Source organism: Cloeon dipterum, chromosome 2 (assembly GCF_949628265.1).
Source record: "Cloeon dipterum chromosome 2, ieCloDipt1.1, whole genome shotgun sequence".
NCBI classification, from domain to species: domain Eukaryota; kingdom Metazoa; phylum Arthropoda; class Insecta; order Ephemeroptera; family Baetidae; genus Cloeon; species Cloeon dipterum.
This window is the reverse complement of record NC_088787.1, coordinates 15,684,385-15,702,089: the sequence shown is the minus strand read 5'-3', so window position 1 is coordinate 15,702,089 and position 17,705 is coordinate 15,684,385. Positions and strand designations below refer to the sequence as shown.

General features: G+C 39.1%; 1 protein-coding gene across 1 annotated transcript; it reads left to right on the top strand.

Annotated features, from left to right (window-relative positions):
* The first annotated feature begins 7,140 nt into the window (after window positions 1–7,140).
* LOC135936457 (putative ankyrin repeat protein RF_0381) lies at window positions 7,141–9,358 on the top strand. The gene is made up of 2 exons (XM_065479269.1): window positions 7,141–7,267; window positions 7,326–9,358. Exon 2 carries the CDS (start codon window positions 7,343–7,345, stop codon window positions 9,209–9,211), a length of 1,869 nt encoding a protein of 622 aa, XP_065335341.1. The 5' UTR covers window positions 7,141–7,267; window positions 7,326–7,342; the 3' UTR covers window positions 9,212–9,358.
* The last annotated feature ends 8,347 nt before the right edge of the window (window positions 9,359–17,705 follow it).

Below are 17,705 nucleotides of genomic sequence, written 5' to 3'. Positions count from 1 at the left end.
ACGGGATATAATCTATCATTTCTTTTTTTCTCATACTGCTCCGGCAGCCCTGCCGCTTACATTCTTCTTCTGCTACTTCCAAACTTCAATCATCCTCGTGTAATTACCTCTTAAATCCATTTGGTTCGCCTGCAAACTTTTTGCCAGTCCGCCGCACCGCGCCGAGCGTTCGTTTTTTCCCCATTTCCCATTCGCGCAGCCTCCTTTGCCAGATGAATGCAGTCCGCTACTTTCGGTTCGCTTCCTCATTATAACAGCGCGAACAAGCGGGATAATTTAATAATATTGCCTTCTCGTTAGTTGAATAGCCTCCGCTTTATTGGACAGTGTTGCTGCGCTCTATACCTGCTCCGTTGGTGGCATGTTATTACGGTAATGTGTATTTGCATTGTGTGAGCCACGCGTTTTGCCTCTCCATCGACACGAAAATACCATCAGCAATATATAGTCTATAGGCAAATTGCTGCAATGTTACAGTTCATTTGAATGTACCTCGAACATCACTTTCAAATTTCTAACACCAAAAGTAGCACTAATCAAATTTCAAGAAGTTTGAGGGCTTTTATTTTCTATTTATTTTTAATTTATTATTTCTGTACTGGCCGTAAAATCTCATAGAAAAATCATATATCATTCCATTTAGAGATTTATTTTCCAATTATAACATACATTCAAACAGTTTTGCAAATGGTCTAATCTTTATTCAATAAATTTCCCTGCGGTTAAAATTTGGATTTTTAGCCTAATGCGCCTAATGCTAGAATAAATTATTTCAATGAATGAAAAATTGATTAAATTATGCGTGCATTAAACCTACAATCATTTTTATCAATTTTGACAACAGTATAATTTCTGGCCCGTCGGGAGTGCAGAAGGCAACCGGTGTGTAGCTCTGGACAGCCCGGCCTGCGACCTGAGTTGATCCCACCTGGGCAGCTGTTTGAAAATGGTTTCGATGTATGATTTTATTATGGATTGAGGGGGAAAATGTGCATAAGGTCCTAACATTTAGGGCAAAAATTCAATATATAGAAATTATTGCAAAAAATCAACTGAGAAATATAAGCAAATTTGTACCATGAGAAATGATAAAGAGTTAGAATAATTGTGTGTTTTTCAAACAATGCTGCGAAGTGTCTTCAAATCAGTTAAAAATTTGAGCATAGTGTTCAATACTTAAAGAATGAAACTAAAACACAATTCAATGGCATAAACTGGTTTTAACAAAATTGCAAACGTCAATTTCATTTTAATTGATAATGCGCAAAAATTTCCAAACTACTTTTGAAGAAAAGCTTTGAAATTTCAAATTATAAAATTTTCCGGTGCATTCAAAATTGCAAACTTGAAACTCACGCTGTTATATATATTAAATATTATTATCTTGCGTGCATGAATTTTCCAATATCAATCAAAATATTGGTTTATATATTCACATGAAATTTTTATTATTGCATCTTTAATCAGAAAATGAGCAAATTTTGGTAAATACAGCGAATGATAATTTATTAAGGTACCGAAAATTACTGTCACAAATTAAAAAGTTGAAGGGAATTTATTTAGATGAAAAATGTCATGCGCCCATTTTGAACGACACGGCGGAAAGGATGAAGTGTCATACACTCCCCTAAAGGTGGAGGAAAAGGGTTGCGAGTGGAACAAAAATAAAATGCCTCTGTTAATGGACAACAAGTTTGCAACTCGCAGTGTCGCGGGTGATCAACGTGCCCGTCGGCCAACCGGCCTCCCGTGCATACACACAAAAATATAAAATATGGAATTAGCCTGATGAGAATTAACGAGCGGCCATCAAGAATGTGGCGCACTTTGTTTTGCAAGTCGCACCTTTGTCAGCGCAAACCATGTTTGCCCATTAACACTGATGACTATAGAAATGAGACAAAATGTCGCGGCCATAAATTTGCATTTTTCCGTCATGTGCCGTCAAATATTTGCGCCGACCCCGCGCGCGTGTATGTATTTTTATTTGCCGCTGCGAGAGCTAAATGACCGCGCCATTTGTTGCACCCTTTGCCAAAAATTATGGCACCCTGCGAATAAATTCGTATATTTTATGGTTAAAAAAGGCGCGGACATTGCTGAAATTTGTTTAATTCGGGTGGCGAATGATGAATTGATTTTTGTGCCGCTCACCGGACTTTTTCCGTCGACTTCCGTACCCATAATTCATAATTCTTTTTGTCGGCCGTGTTTGTAAAATTAACGCATGTGAACTCGGCTGATTCTGCTTTTGCTGACGTCGTATCCGTTGCTCAGTTTTTTCATCTGGATAGTTTAAATATTTTATTTTTCAATCAAATACCATTTAATTAATGTTTTTATATTTGTTTTGGAAAAATTCCAGTAAAACATAATTATAAACTAAAAATAATGCTGTAAGTGATCGTTCACTCTATTTTCAGGGGCGCTCAGATGTTCAGCCGTGACCCGCACCATCAGCTCGATCGCCGCCTTCACAGCTGCTGGAATCTCCCAACTTTTGGATTGACGCTGTCAGCCGTACGTGTTTCTCTATTAGGAAATAAAATAAAAAAAGAACCTTCAACTGCACCAAAAATTTTTAAAAACGTAAAGTCGATTTTTCAATAAGGAATAAATTCTTAAATTTCCAAAATCACCTCAAAATATATCCTCCAGATTTTACACTTAAATAATAAAAAAATTTCCTTCTTGTTTCGATGGGTGACATCAACATTCAACTCATAACAAGACTACAATATTGCTTCATTTGTACGATTTGTGGAGCGGAAAAATTTACAAGAGCGCGGTTGTTTGGATGCGCAGAGCGGAAATTTAGTACGTGTGAAAATGTCCATTTACAGCTGCTTTACGGCGATATGATTACCATCTATTAAGTCAAAAGGCGGCCCTAGCAGCAGCGGTAGCAGTTTAGAAAAAGAAGCAGGAGCAATAATCATAAATTTCCCGGCCGCTCCGCCACCTCTTTTTATTGAATAATAACATCAATGTATCAAACGTTGCACACACATAAATATAATGGCGCACGGAGAGTGTGTGTGTAAACATAACCACTACAAACCATTTACATTGAGCAGCAACTTAAAAAGCCATAATATACAGCGGCGCAGTCATAAAAATGTCATCTCCTTAACTATTTTATTTTTTCTCCGCTTGTGCGAGAGCGAGAGTAGCAAATAGCCCAACAAAGTCACTTCTTCCCCTGCGCTCCCCTGGCAGATAAAATGGCTCTCGGCTGGCAATAATAAACACACACACACACACTCTCTTATGTTGGTTGGGCCCATTACCCGCCAGCACTAAATAACCCCATAAAAATCCCTGACCAGCCCCACGCTTTATTGCCTCGGCTCAGGCCTAGATTTTTTAATGACGACAGCCTCTACGCTCATGTAAATCGCCAGCAGTGGCATGCACTGCTTATTTTGAACATTTATCATCCTTTTAAATCCTTTCATTTTATTTCAGGAAATAAAACGAATATATATTGTGTTGAAATTTAATATTTCTTGAATTTCACAAAAAATAATGGCTTTTCATGTCTAAATGGGATAAAATCTGTTAATTTTACTCGCAATCTTGGGATAAATTTTGCAAAATGATAGTTAATTTTTAAGCCAAACTTTAAAAACATCAAAATTAATACGACAAAATGTTCACTCCATTATCAGACAAACATAAGAAATTCCCTGGTTATGCAACCTGCACATCATATGTACCAGCAAAATTGCATAATGCACGCAGCATGAAGCATAAGAGCATGAATTACATGGTAAGTACGGCAACGAGATTTTTGGCTTATCAATTGTTTTAATTCTTTAAAGAGAGAATTTACTTTTTGAGCATAAATTGTTGTCTTTTGAACAATAAATTTTTACGGCCCGGTTATACAGCGAGGGAGAGTTCTCGCATTGAGCTTTTAATTTCTGTTTTATGGAGGATCGCAATCGCTATAATGCGATTCACACGATTCATACATTTATGACATAAATTAGGAAGTGCATGTAAGCATTGCCTCTAAAAGGTGCAGATGATGCCATTACAGATAAGTATCTAACACCTTTCCTCTGTAATTTCACCTCTTCAGATCAACGGTGGCTAAACAAACATCTGCCCAGGCTGGAAGTAAGGATGTAATTAATGGCTGCGCATTAGCCGCGTGTAATTTTATATCCTGTCTGCGAGTAGTGTGCGATAGAAAGCTGCGTTTACGCGGGTTTCGTTTCACAATTTTGCAATTATTGTTATGCGTGCAGAGAATGGAAGCAGCTCAATTTCAACCATTTCCAGATATGAAATCTGCTGCTATTTGAAATGCCGGAGTAATTAGTTCCTGCCTGTACAAAATGGAGATTTAAACTCATTTCATACAGACTGAAACTAGCAAAATATTATTTTTCTTGTAGCTTATGATATTTCCATTTTAATTTGTCCAAAGCCAAATAGGAAATAATTACAACTGAATTAAACTAATTTTTAGATGTGTGAGAAAAGGTATATATTAAATTTCAACGATCCATATCAACATTTGATTGAATGAATATCAGTGAGTAGCAATTATTGTGAATCTCCATCTGTGCAATAGTCGCTGGGGTGGCACAATCAAGACAGGGGGTGGCTGGAAGATGGCGCACCCGGCGATTGATGAGTTGTCTCGCACGGTGTGCTGCCTCTCAGCCCCTGAGGAACCCCCGGGGGTGGCTGCCCCGGAGACCGCCGCTGCTATGGCTGCAGCCGGGGGCTGAGCTCGCACTCGCCTTGGGGGTCTGTCAGGCAGGGCTATTCGTCATGTTTTTGTCAGCCCAGCAGGGTGGTGTGTGCGAGCAGCCAGAGCGCGACCATTTTTCTTCTATAGAGATTGTCACAAACTTCCTCTTTTTGCAATAAAAATCATTTTTGATATGCTACGAGTAGCTGACGCTCGCCAGGCACCATTTCCTTACTTTAAATAGTGTTTACAATAATTTTATAACGCTCAATACGTAAATTTAAATAAAACAAAATAATTTTCACTGTTAATAGTAGTGTATATATTGATCATTTCTAAATGAAAGCAAATAATTCCAAGTAACAAGTAATTTGCTTTTAATACAATACAACGATCACAGCAATGCTCATATTAAAATACAAATTTTATGCCTCCTAAATTTTAATGATGGTGTGGATAATGATAAAATAAATAGAGATAGTAAAAAATTTATTCTTTGCTCCGCGTGTCCGCGCGTGTTTAAATTAGGGAACGTTTTAACAAAACATTATCCCTGCTGTGTCATAATAATTACCGAAGGAATATCCTCATTCACACATTTTGTAACAAATTTATCCAAATTATTTACAAGACTTATTTTTTTAAATAATTGATAAATTTACTGATCTGATTGTATATTATTTATCTGCGGAAAAAAGATGAAATAGAGAATAACCAAACAAATTTATAAAATTGATTCATAATAAAAACATTCAATCAATCATTTTGTGTCTCACGACTTAACATTTTTTCCTTTGTAACATTTAAATTGAATTCATTTGTATCACGTAATTTATTAAAAATAGACTTTGCTCATTAAGTTTGACTTTTTTATTCACGTTTGTCGCAATAGTGATAACGACAGCCTAAATGTGTGTATTAAAGCCGTGCAAATATTAAATCGACGTAACGCAAAAATGTCTTAGGTTTTTGATAGCATTGATGGAGGAATGAGACTTTTTGAATTATATATAAGTATGACTAACCCAACGAGCAAAATCAGTGTATATAAGAACAATAAATCTGCGCATGCTGCGGCGAAGAACTTGATGACCTCAAAACTTATCTAACAGTTGAGCAGGCTGCCCTCAACACCACTCACTCAGCTATCATCTAGACAAACTCGACAACATGTAAGTCTGATTCATTCTTACCTGTGTTTATAGTGAAATTAAATGCAGCTTCCTTAGTGTGTATCAGCTGTAAATTTGTCCGTATTTCTACAGAAAATTCCTTTTCCTTATGAGTTTCTTATCTGTTGAAATCAGAACAATTTATGGTTATTGAACCCCTGCGCTCAACACTTACCGTGGGCTATGAGCTCACCCAGTCCTCAGTCTCGATAACACCGCCGAGCGGATAACATAATAGTGGTCGCAGAGAAGCTTGGGCTCAATTTGACCATCTTTTCACATCTCCGAACCGAGGTCGTTTATTGAAACATGTGTACTTAAAGCCGCTGGAAAGGTACACAAATCAGCTAGACAGTGGCGAGTCCGCGCCGGTGTACCTTCCAGTCCGCTGAGCTATTTGCGCATTTTCAGTCAGTATATACCAACCACATAATATTGCCATCTCTATAGCAGTGGAAAGCCAAGCACAGAATGATACATCGTATGGTCGCTGCATTTAATTTCATCTGGACAATTTTGACATCCTCGCGTGCTTCCGCTTTAGTTGGCATCTATATCAACAATTCATTATTATCTCTAGCTCATCAACTTAATATACAAATATTACTTTTTCCCTCGGTTTCCCTTTATAATCGTCTGCTATGGATGAATTTTCATTTAATAACTATATAATATTAATCATATATAGAAATATGCAACAATTACTTCAAAAAATCAGGCAAGTAGATTTTTGACACATTGATTGATATTTTAAAATCTTCTCTCCTTAGAAAGGGCTAGAATATTTTTTTAATCAAGTGAAAAATAGTGTAAAGGTTTCGTTTCTAGTTTGAAATGTACATTGCATTACATTGAGCCACATTGTACTTTTTCAATAAGTCTATGAAGAGGCTATTACGGCTATATACCGTTATAAAGTTGGTAAGTATGATAAGCTGATTGTGATACTAAGTGTATTAAAAGCAATTCGTAGTATTTTGCTTTAATAACGAGATAAGCAAGTACAGATAGTGGCAGCTATCACAATTAATCACTATTAGTTCGCGGAAGACGCGAAACAATAATTATCTGACTCAGTAGACCTGATTTTTCACCGTATAGGGAAATAGATCACATTAGTGCCTTGAACGTGTCAACAATGGACATTATGAATTAAAAAATGGGCTTAACGATCCCGCATAAGAGAGCGAATATTTTTTAACTATGCCAATCCATAATTTGAACCTTTGTACAGTATCAAATAAACAGGAATGAATAAGTGAATTTTTTAAATATGTAAATATCGAAATGCCCTTTGGTCTTATGACAGACTTTAACCTCTATTACGACTTTTGCAGACTTTCCAGTTCTTTGATAAGGATCAAAAGAGGTTCATCCACTTATCACAGTAAGTGTAAGTTTTTTTGAAACGAATTTAAATGTTTCAAAATATAATATATTTTCAGCAAAATAGAGTCAAAAAATGGCAATGTCTCCGCTGCACGTAGCCGCCAAGTCCTCCGACATAGAGCACTGCCGCCGCCTAGTTGAGGACGAGGGCGCCGACTTTGGTGCCGTGAGTGGTGATTTTGATGCAACGGTGATACACTGCGCTGCATTGAACACGAGCCACGGCAAGGAAGTCGTCAAATATTTCGTTTCCCACGGAATGCAAGTGGACCAGAAGGATTCTGAGGGACAGGAGCCGATTCACTACGCCGTCAGGGCGAGGAATTTCGAAGTAGCAAACGAACTGCTCCAAATCAAATGCGGAGAAGACGCAGAGGAGAGAAAGAATAACCTCATCCACTATTTTGTGAAAGAGAACAACTCTGAATTCATTACAATTGTCCATGAAAGTAACAGGAGGTTGATTAAAGGAAAGGGGGAATGCGGCAAAACCGCCCTCCACCTGGCAGCCCAGTACGCAGACCTAAAGATTTGTAAATGGTTGGGCCAAAACGGAGTCCAAGTCGACAGCAGGGACGATGAAGGGTGCACAGCAATGCACTACGCAGCCCTCAGAGATTCCGACCACGTAAAATTCGTCCGTTACTTCTCCAAAAAGAAGGGCATGCTCGTAGACACAGAGTCCAAAGACGACATGACGCCACTCCACTATGCCTTCCAGCACAATCAACTTGACATGGCCAAAGAACTAATCAGATTAGGTGGCGTTATCTACAACCCGATCAACTGCGAGATGCACTACTGCGCCAGAATCAACAATCTGGAAGGCATGAAGATGCTAAACAAGGAGAATGAGTCATTCCTCACCTCCGAAAATGATTCAAATATTTGGACCACAATTCACATGGCGGCCATGCACGCTAACCTGGAGATGATCAAGTGGCTGGATGAAAATGACGTCAACCTACATAAAAAGGACGAGTTTTCGTACAGAGCAAGCGCCCTTCACTATGTTGCTTTCAATAAGCAAAGCACTTCGGACTTAGTGCGAATTGTCCAGTATTTCATCCAGAAAGGACTCGATGTGAATGGTTTAACTGGTGAAGGAATGACTCCTCTCCACTGTGCAATCAATGCGAAAAACACGGTAGTAGCTGGAGAACTAGTCAAGCACTGCGCCGACCTGGAACAGGAGCTTAAAGGCCTCAATTTTCTCCTCTACTGCGCCAAGGAGGATTTCCTCTTTGGCGCACAACTCATGCTAAAGAACAAACCCCAGTTGATCAAAGGCGTGGACCCTGAAGGGCGAAATGCTCTGCACATCGCAGCTGAATTTTCCAACCTGGAAATGTGTAAGTGGCTTGTCGGCGAGGACAAGGACCTCATCAAAATGTTAACTATGAAGGGCAATAGCGTGCTCCACGTGGCGGCCAAAAACAAGAATCACGGACAGGAGATTGTCCGCTACCTAATTTCTTTGAACGTTCCCGTGAATGGTAGAAACAATTTCGACTTGGCACCGCTACACTATGCCCTGCAGCACGGAAACGTCAACGTGGCACAGGAGATGGTCACCCTTGGCGCTGACCTTAACGCAAAAATCGGAAACGAGTCTAATCTGCTGCACTACAGTGTTCTGAAAAAAAGTTTGGAAGGCGCAAAGTTTATCCACTCAATGAACCCAGCGTTAATCAAACAACGAGCTATGAAAGGTAAAAACGCCCTGCACTTTGGGGTGGAATACGCAGACGCAAAAATGTGTAAGTGGCTCGTCAGTCAGGGCGTTGACCTTCAAGAGCGGACCGACAGTGGAAAAACGGTGGCGGATTTCGTTGCAAAGAGGAATGACAAAGATGTGAAGCAGTATTTCAAAACCCTGGGTGTGAAAAAACGTGGATTTTGTAGTTGGTTGTCCTCCAAGAATGGCTGTTTCAGCTCTTAAATTCATTGAATGCTCTATATGACTGAACTTCCCTCCTTCTGCTATAAGCTCTTGTAGCACGTTACAGTTAGCAGTGATTTCAAACGTTTGTGAAAATGGATCAGTGCATCGATTAATAGTTTTTGCAAGTTCTGTAGCTCATAATATTTTCCTTTTATTGGTTCTTATTTTATGTACTGAATTATGTAATAAAAATTGTAAATATTAAAATATGTTTTAATAAATCTACACTGATTCGTTAACATGTTGGAGCTTTGAAAATTTGGAATGTCAGCACTAAAAAACAATATGGAAAAAGATTTTTAATAAAGTTAAACGAAAAACTGCTTAAATTTTGTTGTGCTCTGCACATAAAGTGAGTGAAATTCTAAAGATATACATTGACACACACTTTTACGTTATAGGCAACTGTGAATTAAAATTAAAATTTATTTATCTCTCCTCACCTCCCTAAAAATATAATTAAAGGTTTCTGGCTAAAACAAAGGATAAATAATTGCCGTTTTCCCTTTCCACTAATTAATCTACGCAGGCAGATGACAATGATGGTGGCTGATGGAAACACGGCACCAAGTTCGGCATTGTGTGCAGCCGTGCCGACATCAGTGCGTGAGAGAAAGATTAATGTCGGCCGGAGAAATGGCGTCAAACGCATTATATTATTATTTTGTTATTTGAGCGATGACGCATTTGTTTTGCACTCACACAAAAGACAGAGTCTGCCGCTTTCGCGTTATCAATCTCCTCTCTCTCTCTCTCTCTCTCTCTCTCTCTCTCTCTCTCGCACCCCCGTCCGCGCCCCCTGAACAAAGACCCATTGTTCGCCCCTTCGCTGGCGTTCCCAGTGGCGCGAGCGTTGAATGCAAATATTATTGCTGGCCAGGAATGCCATTCAGGCCCGATACATTCCACACTTAGGCAAACCCGGCGCACGGCGGACGTGCGGGTTGCTGCCCCGGAGAGCTGGCGTCCCTCCTTCCAGGGCCGGCTTGTCAAATCTCAGATATGCCAACTATTTCAATTGATTTATGGTGCTTCGAAAATTTGCCGAGATTTTTACCTACGGAGGACGGGTTTTGCAGAGCTGAGTATACATATTCGGCCAAAGAGAGTCATGGTCAAAGCTGAGCTTATAAGTAACAGAAAATTGACTTGACGATCATAAATAAAATGCAAATAAAGCATATTTACTTCTTCCTTGCTTATTTTATGATTGCGCTAAAAGTGGATTCAATAATTTTGCAATAAAATTATTTTAATTATTGGAAGGGTTGCTTCAAATCCTCCAGGTCAGAAATAGATATTTTCATATTTTATTGCCAACTTATTTGTAATTAAAGAAGGGCTACCGTCTCACTTGATTTGATTTTAATGAATTTAAACCGAAATTTTCGTTAAATTAAATATTTTTTATAGTAAAAATAAATATATAACAATTGATTGATTGATTGAAATCATAATAAAAAGAGAAGAACGTGGGCCGTGATAATTGACTATTACTAATAATAAGTTCTTTGAGTTATTTCTGAAAGATTTAAATGTGATCTCTTGAGAGCAAGTATTCAGTGTCAATGACCTATCCAGCAATCAATATGCCTATAATATAAATTACGTTTGAACCGAGTATTGAAGATGAGTGGGAGGAGAACCGACCGATCGTTCCTGTTTACAAATAAAAAACGACATGAGAAGAGTGGAGGCGAGATAAAAAAAAGTAAATATGGCTGACGCCTGGTAAATGGTATATTATATATATATATATACACCAGCTGGTACATAGGTTCAAGCCGAGTTTGTATTTAATCAAAAGTGTGTGTGTGTGTGTTTGTTGATGCTTGGTGGGCTCCTCGCTCTCGCGCTCCGGCGCTGCATTCTTGTTGTTGGCAGATGCCTTGCATTCCCTGGCTTGATTAATTGCCTCCAACGGCCCCTGCTATCTGAAATTCAGGCTATGTGCATTCAACACGCAGCAGATTCATACCCAGCTCGTGTCGCACCGACGTTCTATCTCTCTCGCGTGATATTTTATGCTGCGCTCTGTATATATGCATGCGTAGAGGAGCGAGCGAACGCCGGCGGTTCGCCCAGACCCCTGCCCCCGGTTCTATGAAGATTTCATTTTGCGCTCAAACGCCACGCACAAAATCAGTGTGGTCCAAAGGAGACGCTGCCAACGAGATTTATGGCCCAGGAAAGTGCAGAGCGGACAAAATTTCTATATCTGAAACGCAATTAACGTGAGCTGCTTTCAGCCTGGGTATAAAATAGCCAATTGAAGTTGGGAGAAACTGGTTAATTGATAATTTTGCTTTGACAAGTTTCGATTCAAAATGGACCAAAGGCTATTTATTGATAACACACATCCAATTTGTTTTAGTTACTGTAGAAAAACAATCCACAAAAATTAAACTTAATTTTAATGAACTATTTTAAGATATAAGTTTTGATAAAATGTATCAACTCGAGTGACTGTAAAAAATAATTAGTTGGATTTCCGCCATAAAGGCAAGAGGTTTGTGATTTCAATAATTTCTCACCATTCATCATTTTCACGAATTGGAACCGAATCAAATTAATGGTGCCAAAAATAGCTTAATAAATATACTTCGGCCTGCATCTCTGGAACCACTCAATGACTGAGCTAAGCAGGCCTTAATTTTGATAAGATGAGCGAGCTGCGAGTAAGTACATACATGTATTCCGGTGCTTGCATATACATACAGTGTTCTTTTGTTGAGGAATTTATCTTTTTGACCCCCCTGTGTGCCCTGTGTTACATCTTCCTGCATGTCTCGGCTTAAGATTCTGTTAATAACAAGCCCCAGTAAATCATGAGATGACGTAAAGAGAGAAGAGAAGAAGAGCCTGGCCATATTATAAGCTGCGCTGCTGTGTGCTCCACGCTTACACAAGACGAGAGTTTCTTCCTTCTCTTCTTTTCCCAGTTAGACAACAACGACCGCATTAAAGGCGTGCTTATTATTAAAACACGCACTCGCCATTACCAAAATGAATTTGATGCACTTTTCGGGCGTCTTTGGCCTGTTTGGTCCATTTATACTGCAATATTTTTAAGCTCTAAGAGATATTTTAAATTAATTACATGATTTGTTGCATCAGCGCCATGAAACATGCACGTGAAAAACGAGCTCTGGAGGCAGTGTGGGAAGTAAACGCATCAAAGGCAATTACTTAATTGAATTAGAGGTGTTGTACAGTAGTTCACTTAAGTGGTGCAAGGCACTTAAAGTAAGAGGCGGCAAGATGGAGCAGCATTACTAGTATTATTGCCCTAACAGCAGACTATTAAAGGAGGTCTTGACAAGTATATTGCCAAAAAATGACGTCACCGGCAAGTGCGGTTGTTGGCGGTGTTTCAGTGGGAACGCAAAGGTGTCCTCGAAGCTTTCTGCCGAGTGATTTACGGGGTCTCAGCCCCACACACCACGCCACGCCAGCCGCCATGAAAAAAGCGCAGGGGAGCTTTGAAATGATTAAAAACTCCAACCCCTGCTCCATGCCTATTTATATATGTATACGCGCGCGGCCCGCTCCTGCCGCCGCCGCCGCCGCTCTTCGCCTCTGTGTATACACGCGTATGTATATACAAGGCCGAAATGTGCGGTCTATTATATTGCTCTTTGTTTATTCACGAGGTGTTCATTGTTTTTAATTCCTGCGCAGCGCCCGCGCTCCTTCAAGGAGAATTTATTTATTGCGCTCGGCGGAAATTGCACGCCAAGACGCACCCCTCGCGCCACAATCTCCTGCTCCTCAACAATATGCTTTTGATGCCGTGGTGATCGTTGTGCAGTTTGCGGTGCTTTAAGAAGAGACCATCTTTTACTTTTCTCTGCTAGGCACAGGTGGTTGCACCATAATTTCTAACCTTCACGTCACACCACAACATCTATTTTCCGTAATATTGCTATTCAAGATTGGGGAAGCATATTTAAAATATACTATTGTCAGGGTAATATTGCAATTAAAGATACATATTTATCACTAATTCTCGGGTTCAATCCAAATTTTGGTCGTAAGGGAAAGTGCTGACCAAGCTGATGTTGTCCTTAAGAGAAGACAATTTATTTACCAATTGAACCCGAGAATTCGGGTTGATTTGCACTACTTGGCGAATTTTGTTGCGAACGTTACGTTCAAGTTGGACGATAGAGCAAGAATGATAAAATTGAAACAATGCACCCGCAAACGGTATAACAAAAATAAATAATGCAACAATGACGCACAAATGGTGGAGACGTACGACACCGCTTGTGCTATCATAATTGTGATATTTGTATGTATGTAATGAAATTTGAAATAGGGAAAATAAAGCAAAGTGTGATATTGATTTTGATATAAAGATGGTGTGTAAAAGGTTTTATGGTAATGTTATTTTTACGTATGCCTGACATTGATTGATATCTTTGTTTATTTTTATGACAAGTGATAGAGAGCATCCCATTTTGGGCCTCATTTTCAGATTTCAAAGGCAACTCCAACAAATATAAAACCATTTTTGATCATAGAAGGCACACTTTTAATTCTAGAGAGTCGTCTTTTATCTTCCACCGCCTCCCATCCTGTAAAAAATTAGATCAAAGGAAGAACCGATTTAGCCGCTGTCTAGCTGAAGTAAATCCTATATGGAGAACCGAGGCACAAAATACACAATTATTCCGTTCGAGAGCACATTGTGACTAATTTTAAAAGATGCGGTCTACGCTTGCACCTATTTCATGATTTTCCAGCGGCATCTTTCTCGAATGAAAAGTAAAAATCTAGCAAAAATATCTATTTTGGAACGTTAATTAGAGTCGGCGTTGAATTAGTTCTGAACATCCTTTTTATTTCTAATAAAAGTGGATGTTCAAATTTAATATATTAAATGCCGCCAGTGACTGCTCGCTGGCTTGCTCTGCGAAAAGGATGTTTCATTTTGTGAGTGCTCGGCGGCTGCGTGCGCTGCTGGATGAGAAATGGATTGAATTTCACGTGGCTGGCGCTGTCAACATTAAAAATAGCAGTACAAGTGTTTACCATGTTCAAATGAAAACGGTTTTGAAATGTGCCAGCCAAAATTGTACCCTGAAAATGAATGATGGCGGCTCCAACACTCGGCGCATAACTCACACAAATATTCACCTCTTCTTCTGCCCTTCGGACTGTTTTACTTTATTTATGTGGCGCGACAATTTTTCTTCAGACTAGTGCCACTTCAAAAGCCCCTGTCGACAAACTATCTGGCTGGGGAAGCGATTTTATGAAAAAGTGCCTTCGCGGCTTAGATACGGAACACTTTGAACCAGATTAAGTTCTTCAGTCATGTCCCACGTAATTAATTACTTTATTAAAATATGTGAAAGCTGGACGCGAATTTATTTATGAAAAATATTAAATTTAGACTTGTACGTTTGGGAGAATTAATAAAATTTCATTTTAATCTGATAATACTTTGTAGCCATTTCTTGATGCGTTTTAAAAATTGAGATCAATCACTTTGTTGGCCTCTGATTAATTTCAAATCGAGAGTTCGTCTGAAAATTTCAGCAATTAATAATTAATTCTATGAGAGGAATGAGCCCTTTAGTAAACAAAAATATCAAATAAAGAAATTGAATTTATCAGGGTTTAAAAAATCATCAACCTTTAATGCAGATCTGGTTTGACCTAAATTAAAAATACAATTTATTTATTAACTAGAGCAACTATAGAACTCGCATTCTAGCGCATTATTGGCAATCCATTTGCTTGATTATGGAGAGGAACTCAGCTCGGATGCATTTCTCGTGATTAGATTTGAATGCCAGCATCAGTTGTTCATTTACACAAGGATAAATTGCTTCCCCGCACACGCGCCCCCACCCCTTGGTCTTGGCACATTTTGCGCACTTTTCTCCAGCAGTTGCTGCCGCAGCGAGTGTGTGCAAGTGCAGCAGATTAATGTTCGATAGCGTTTGATAAATGGCTCTGATTATTGACTCACTTACGCTCAGATGATTCACACTTTAAGGGATGATTCAGGCCCGCGAATCCATGATGGCCGCCCGTCACTCACTCTCACTTTTGTTGGCCCCCCTCAGGCAGCGCCTTTTTTATTGCATTGTGTTTGTGGACCTATTGAAAATGGGAGTACAAAGAAAAACAACACGATTCCTCACACATTCCTGACTGGTACTAACTTGCGTAAGAATCAAAAACGAGCCGCTCGCTCACACAAAAACCTTCTTTCTATTCTTATAAAGTCGCCGCGTGATGCGAGGATAAAAAGGTGAAGGGAGGAATATGATATTATTGCTATTTGATAGTCCTTTTGAGTGTTCACTCACGTCCAATCCAAAACAACCGTTATAAATCTTGGTTTTACGACTTTTGAATTAGGCAGAATTTTCGCACTGCTTAAAAATATGACGTATCCCTCTCTTAAATATCAGAGGAAACAAAAGTCTTGTCACAAACGCAATGAAAAATGCTCAAACTTCCCTCGTTTTCATCTAAGCCCATTTGTAAACGTATCTGACGGACAATGATATATATTTTTTTATTTATTCCTGCACCTTCGTCAGCCCGACAGTCAGCCCTTTAGGGTCGGGATGGATTTACATAGTAATCAGCAGTCAGTCTGGCTGACTGGCTGCTGGAGGTGTGTGTTTTCAGTTATTATAAATTCCCCTATCTTATTACGCAGCGACAACCCCCGAGAGAGATTGAGAATTGCGATAGGCGGCTGACTGCGTGCATTAATCCGATTCCTGTCACACACTGACTTAAATATAATTCGGAGCAGCCGACGCTCTACACGTACAGTCAGCAGCACAGCCTAAACACATGCACACTCTAATTACATTTAGCACCAGCAGCCCGCCGCACGTTATTTGCCCGCCCGTGCGTCGACCGAGAGTTTAATACAGTGAGCACATCGCACTCTGCTCTGCTTGCCTCTGTGCGCTTGATGCGCTGATCTGATTAAATCTTGGAGCGGGAAATTGAAACTGCATTCGAGTAATTGGAAAAGTTTACCCTTTAATCAAATTAAGCAGGCTGCTGCTGAAATTTGCCGGCGTGGAAATTGAAATGGAATCTCCCTCGTCTGATTGATTCTGAGTTTCTGAAAATCAGGAAATCGACTTTTTGAGCAAAACAATATTTTCCCAGAAAATTGAAGCTACCAACCCACTAACCCGTGGGGTAAAAATTATTTATAATAATAAATTAAACCGGAGGATCGAGTCCGATAATTTTTTATGATTTGAATCAAGGTTTGTATGCTGCATGCAAAAAATAAACATGTAACGTGCAATAATTATAAATTTAAATATAAAAGAAACATCACTTACCTTAAACGATCCATCCTCTCATGGCCTCATTTGTGTGTTCAAGGTCTACGCAGTTTGTTCCATCCAGTGATCAATACTTCCATCCGAAAGCGTGTCACAAGTCCTCTTTATCTTCAATACCAAAGACCCGACACCATGTCCATCTCTCAGCTGTTTCTTCGTCGTCATCGTCAATAAAATTAAGCGACAGAGCAGTGACTCATCTCCAAAAACACCATGGCAGACGGTTGACCTCCTTCTTGTTCTTTCCTTCCTCTTAATTCAAGCTCATATACGAGTCTATCACTTGATATAATCTGTGGCAAGGCACATGATTATCTTGCTATAAGAAATATCTCAATTGCCTATTTCTTTCTGCTGTTTAGCAAAAATATAAAACTCTCTGGCAATGGTTGCGTGCGGCTCTTTCTTTCAGGCAATTTATATTCTCAACTCCATTGCTAAAAGACTTTCCATTTGATCGTGAACTTAAGGAAAATCAATATATTGCGGCGTTGCTCGCCAACCCATAAAAAGTGAATTTCGCGTCGCTAAAACAAAAAGTAGTTGGCGGTATGTACAAGTTTGCGTGCTGCTCCATTCAAACGGTTTTATATACAAAAGTTTTTATTTTTCTCCTCGTGTATGACCTGCATAGATTATTTTTTAATTGCTAGCCGATTCCTCTGGTTATATGGTTGCAATTTATTACATTTCACAATTACTATTCACTTTGAACGTGCAGAGCAGAATATAAGTAGCGCTTGAAATTGGCGAACGGATGCGGCTCAAAATGTATCTAGCGTGAGCAGGGGTGGTTTTATTAATGCGAGTATCGCTTCATGAATACAGATCCGTGAAGACCCACGCACGTGTCTGTAAATTCGGAGAGAGCGACCAACGAAATTCGAAATTTCTTGAGCTTTAATATTTTTACATGTTTGTACATGCTACAGCATTTTTTAAATAAAAACCTCCAATTTTATAAAAATATTTGTATACATTACTTATCCCGTAGTTTATTTAAATTTAAAAAATGCAGCATATATTATGATTTTCATCAACTGACGAGCTTTAGTTCGAGTAAGACATATCTTTTATATCCATTTTAATTTAGTGTTGGATTTGAACATCAATAAATTACCAGAAAATTGTAAATAGTTTATAGTCCCATTTTA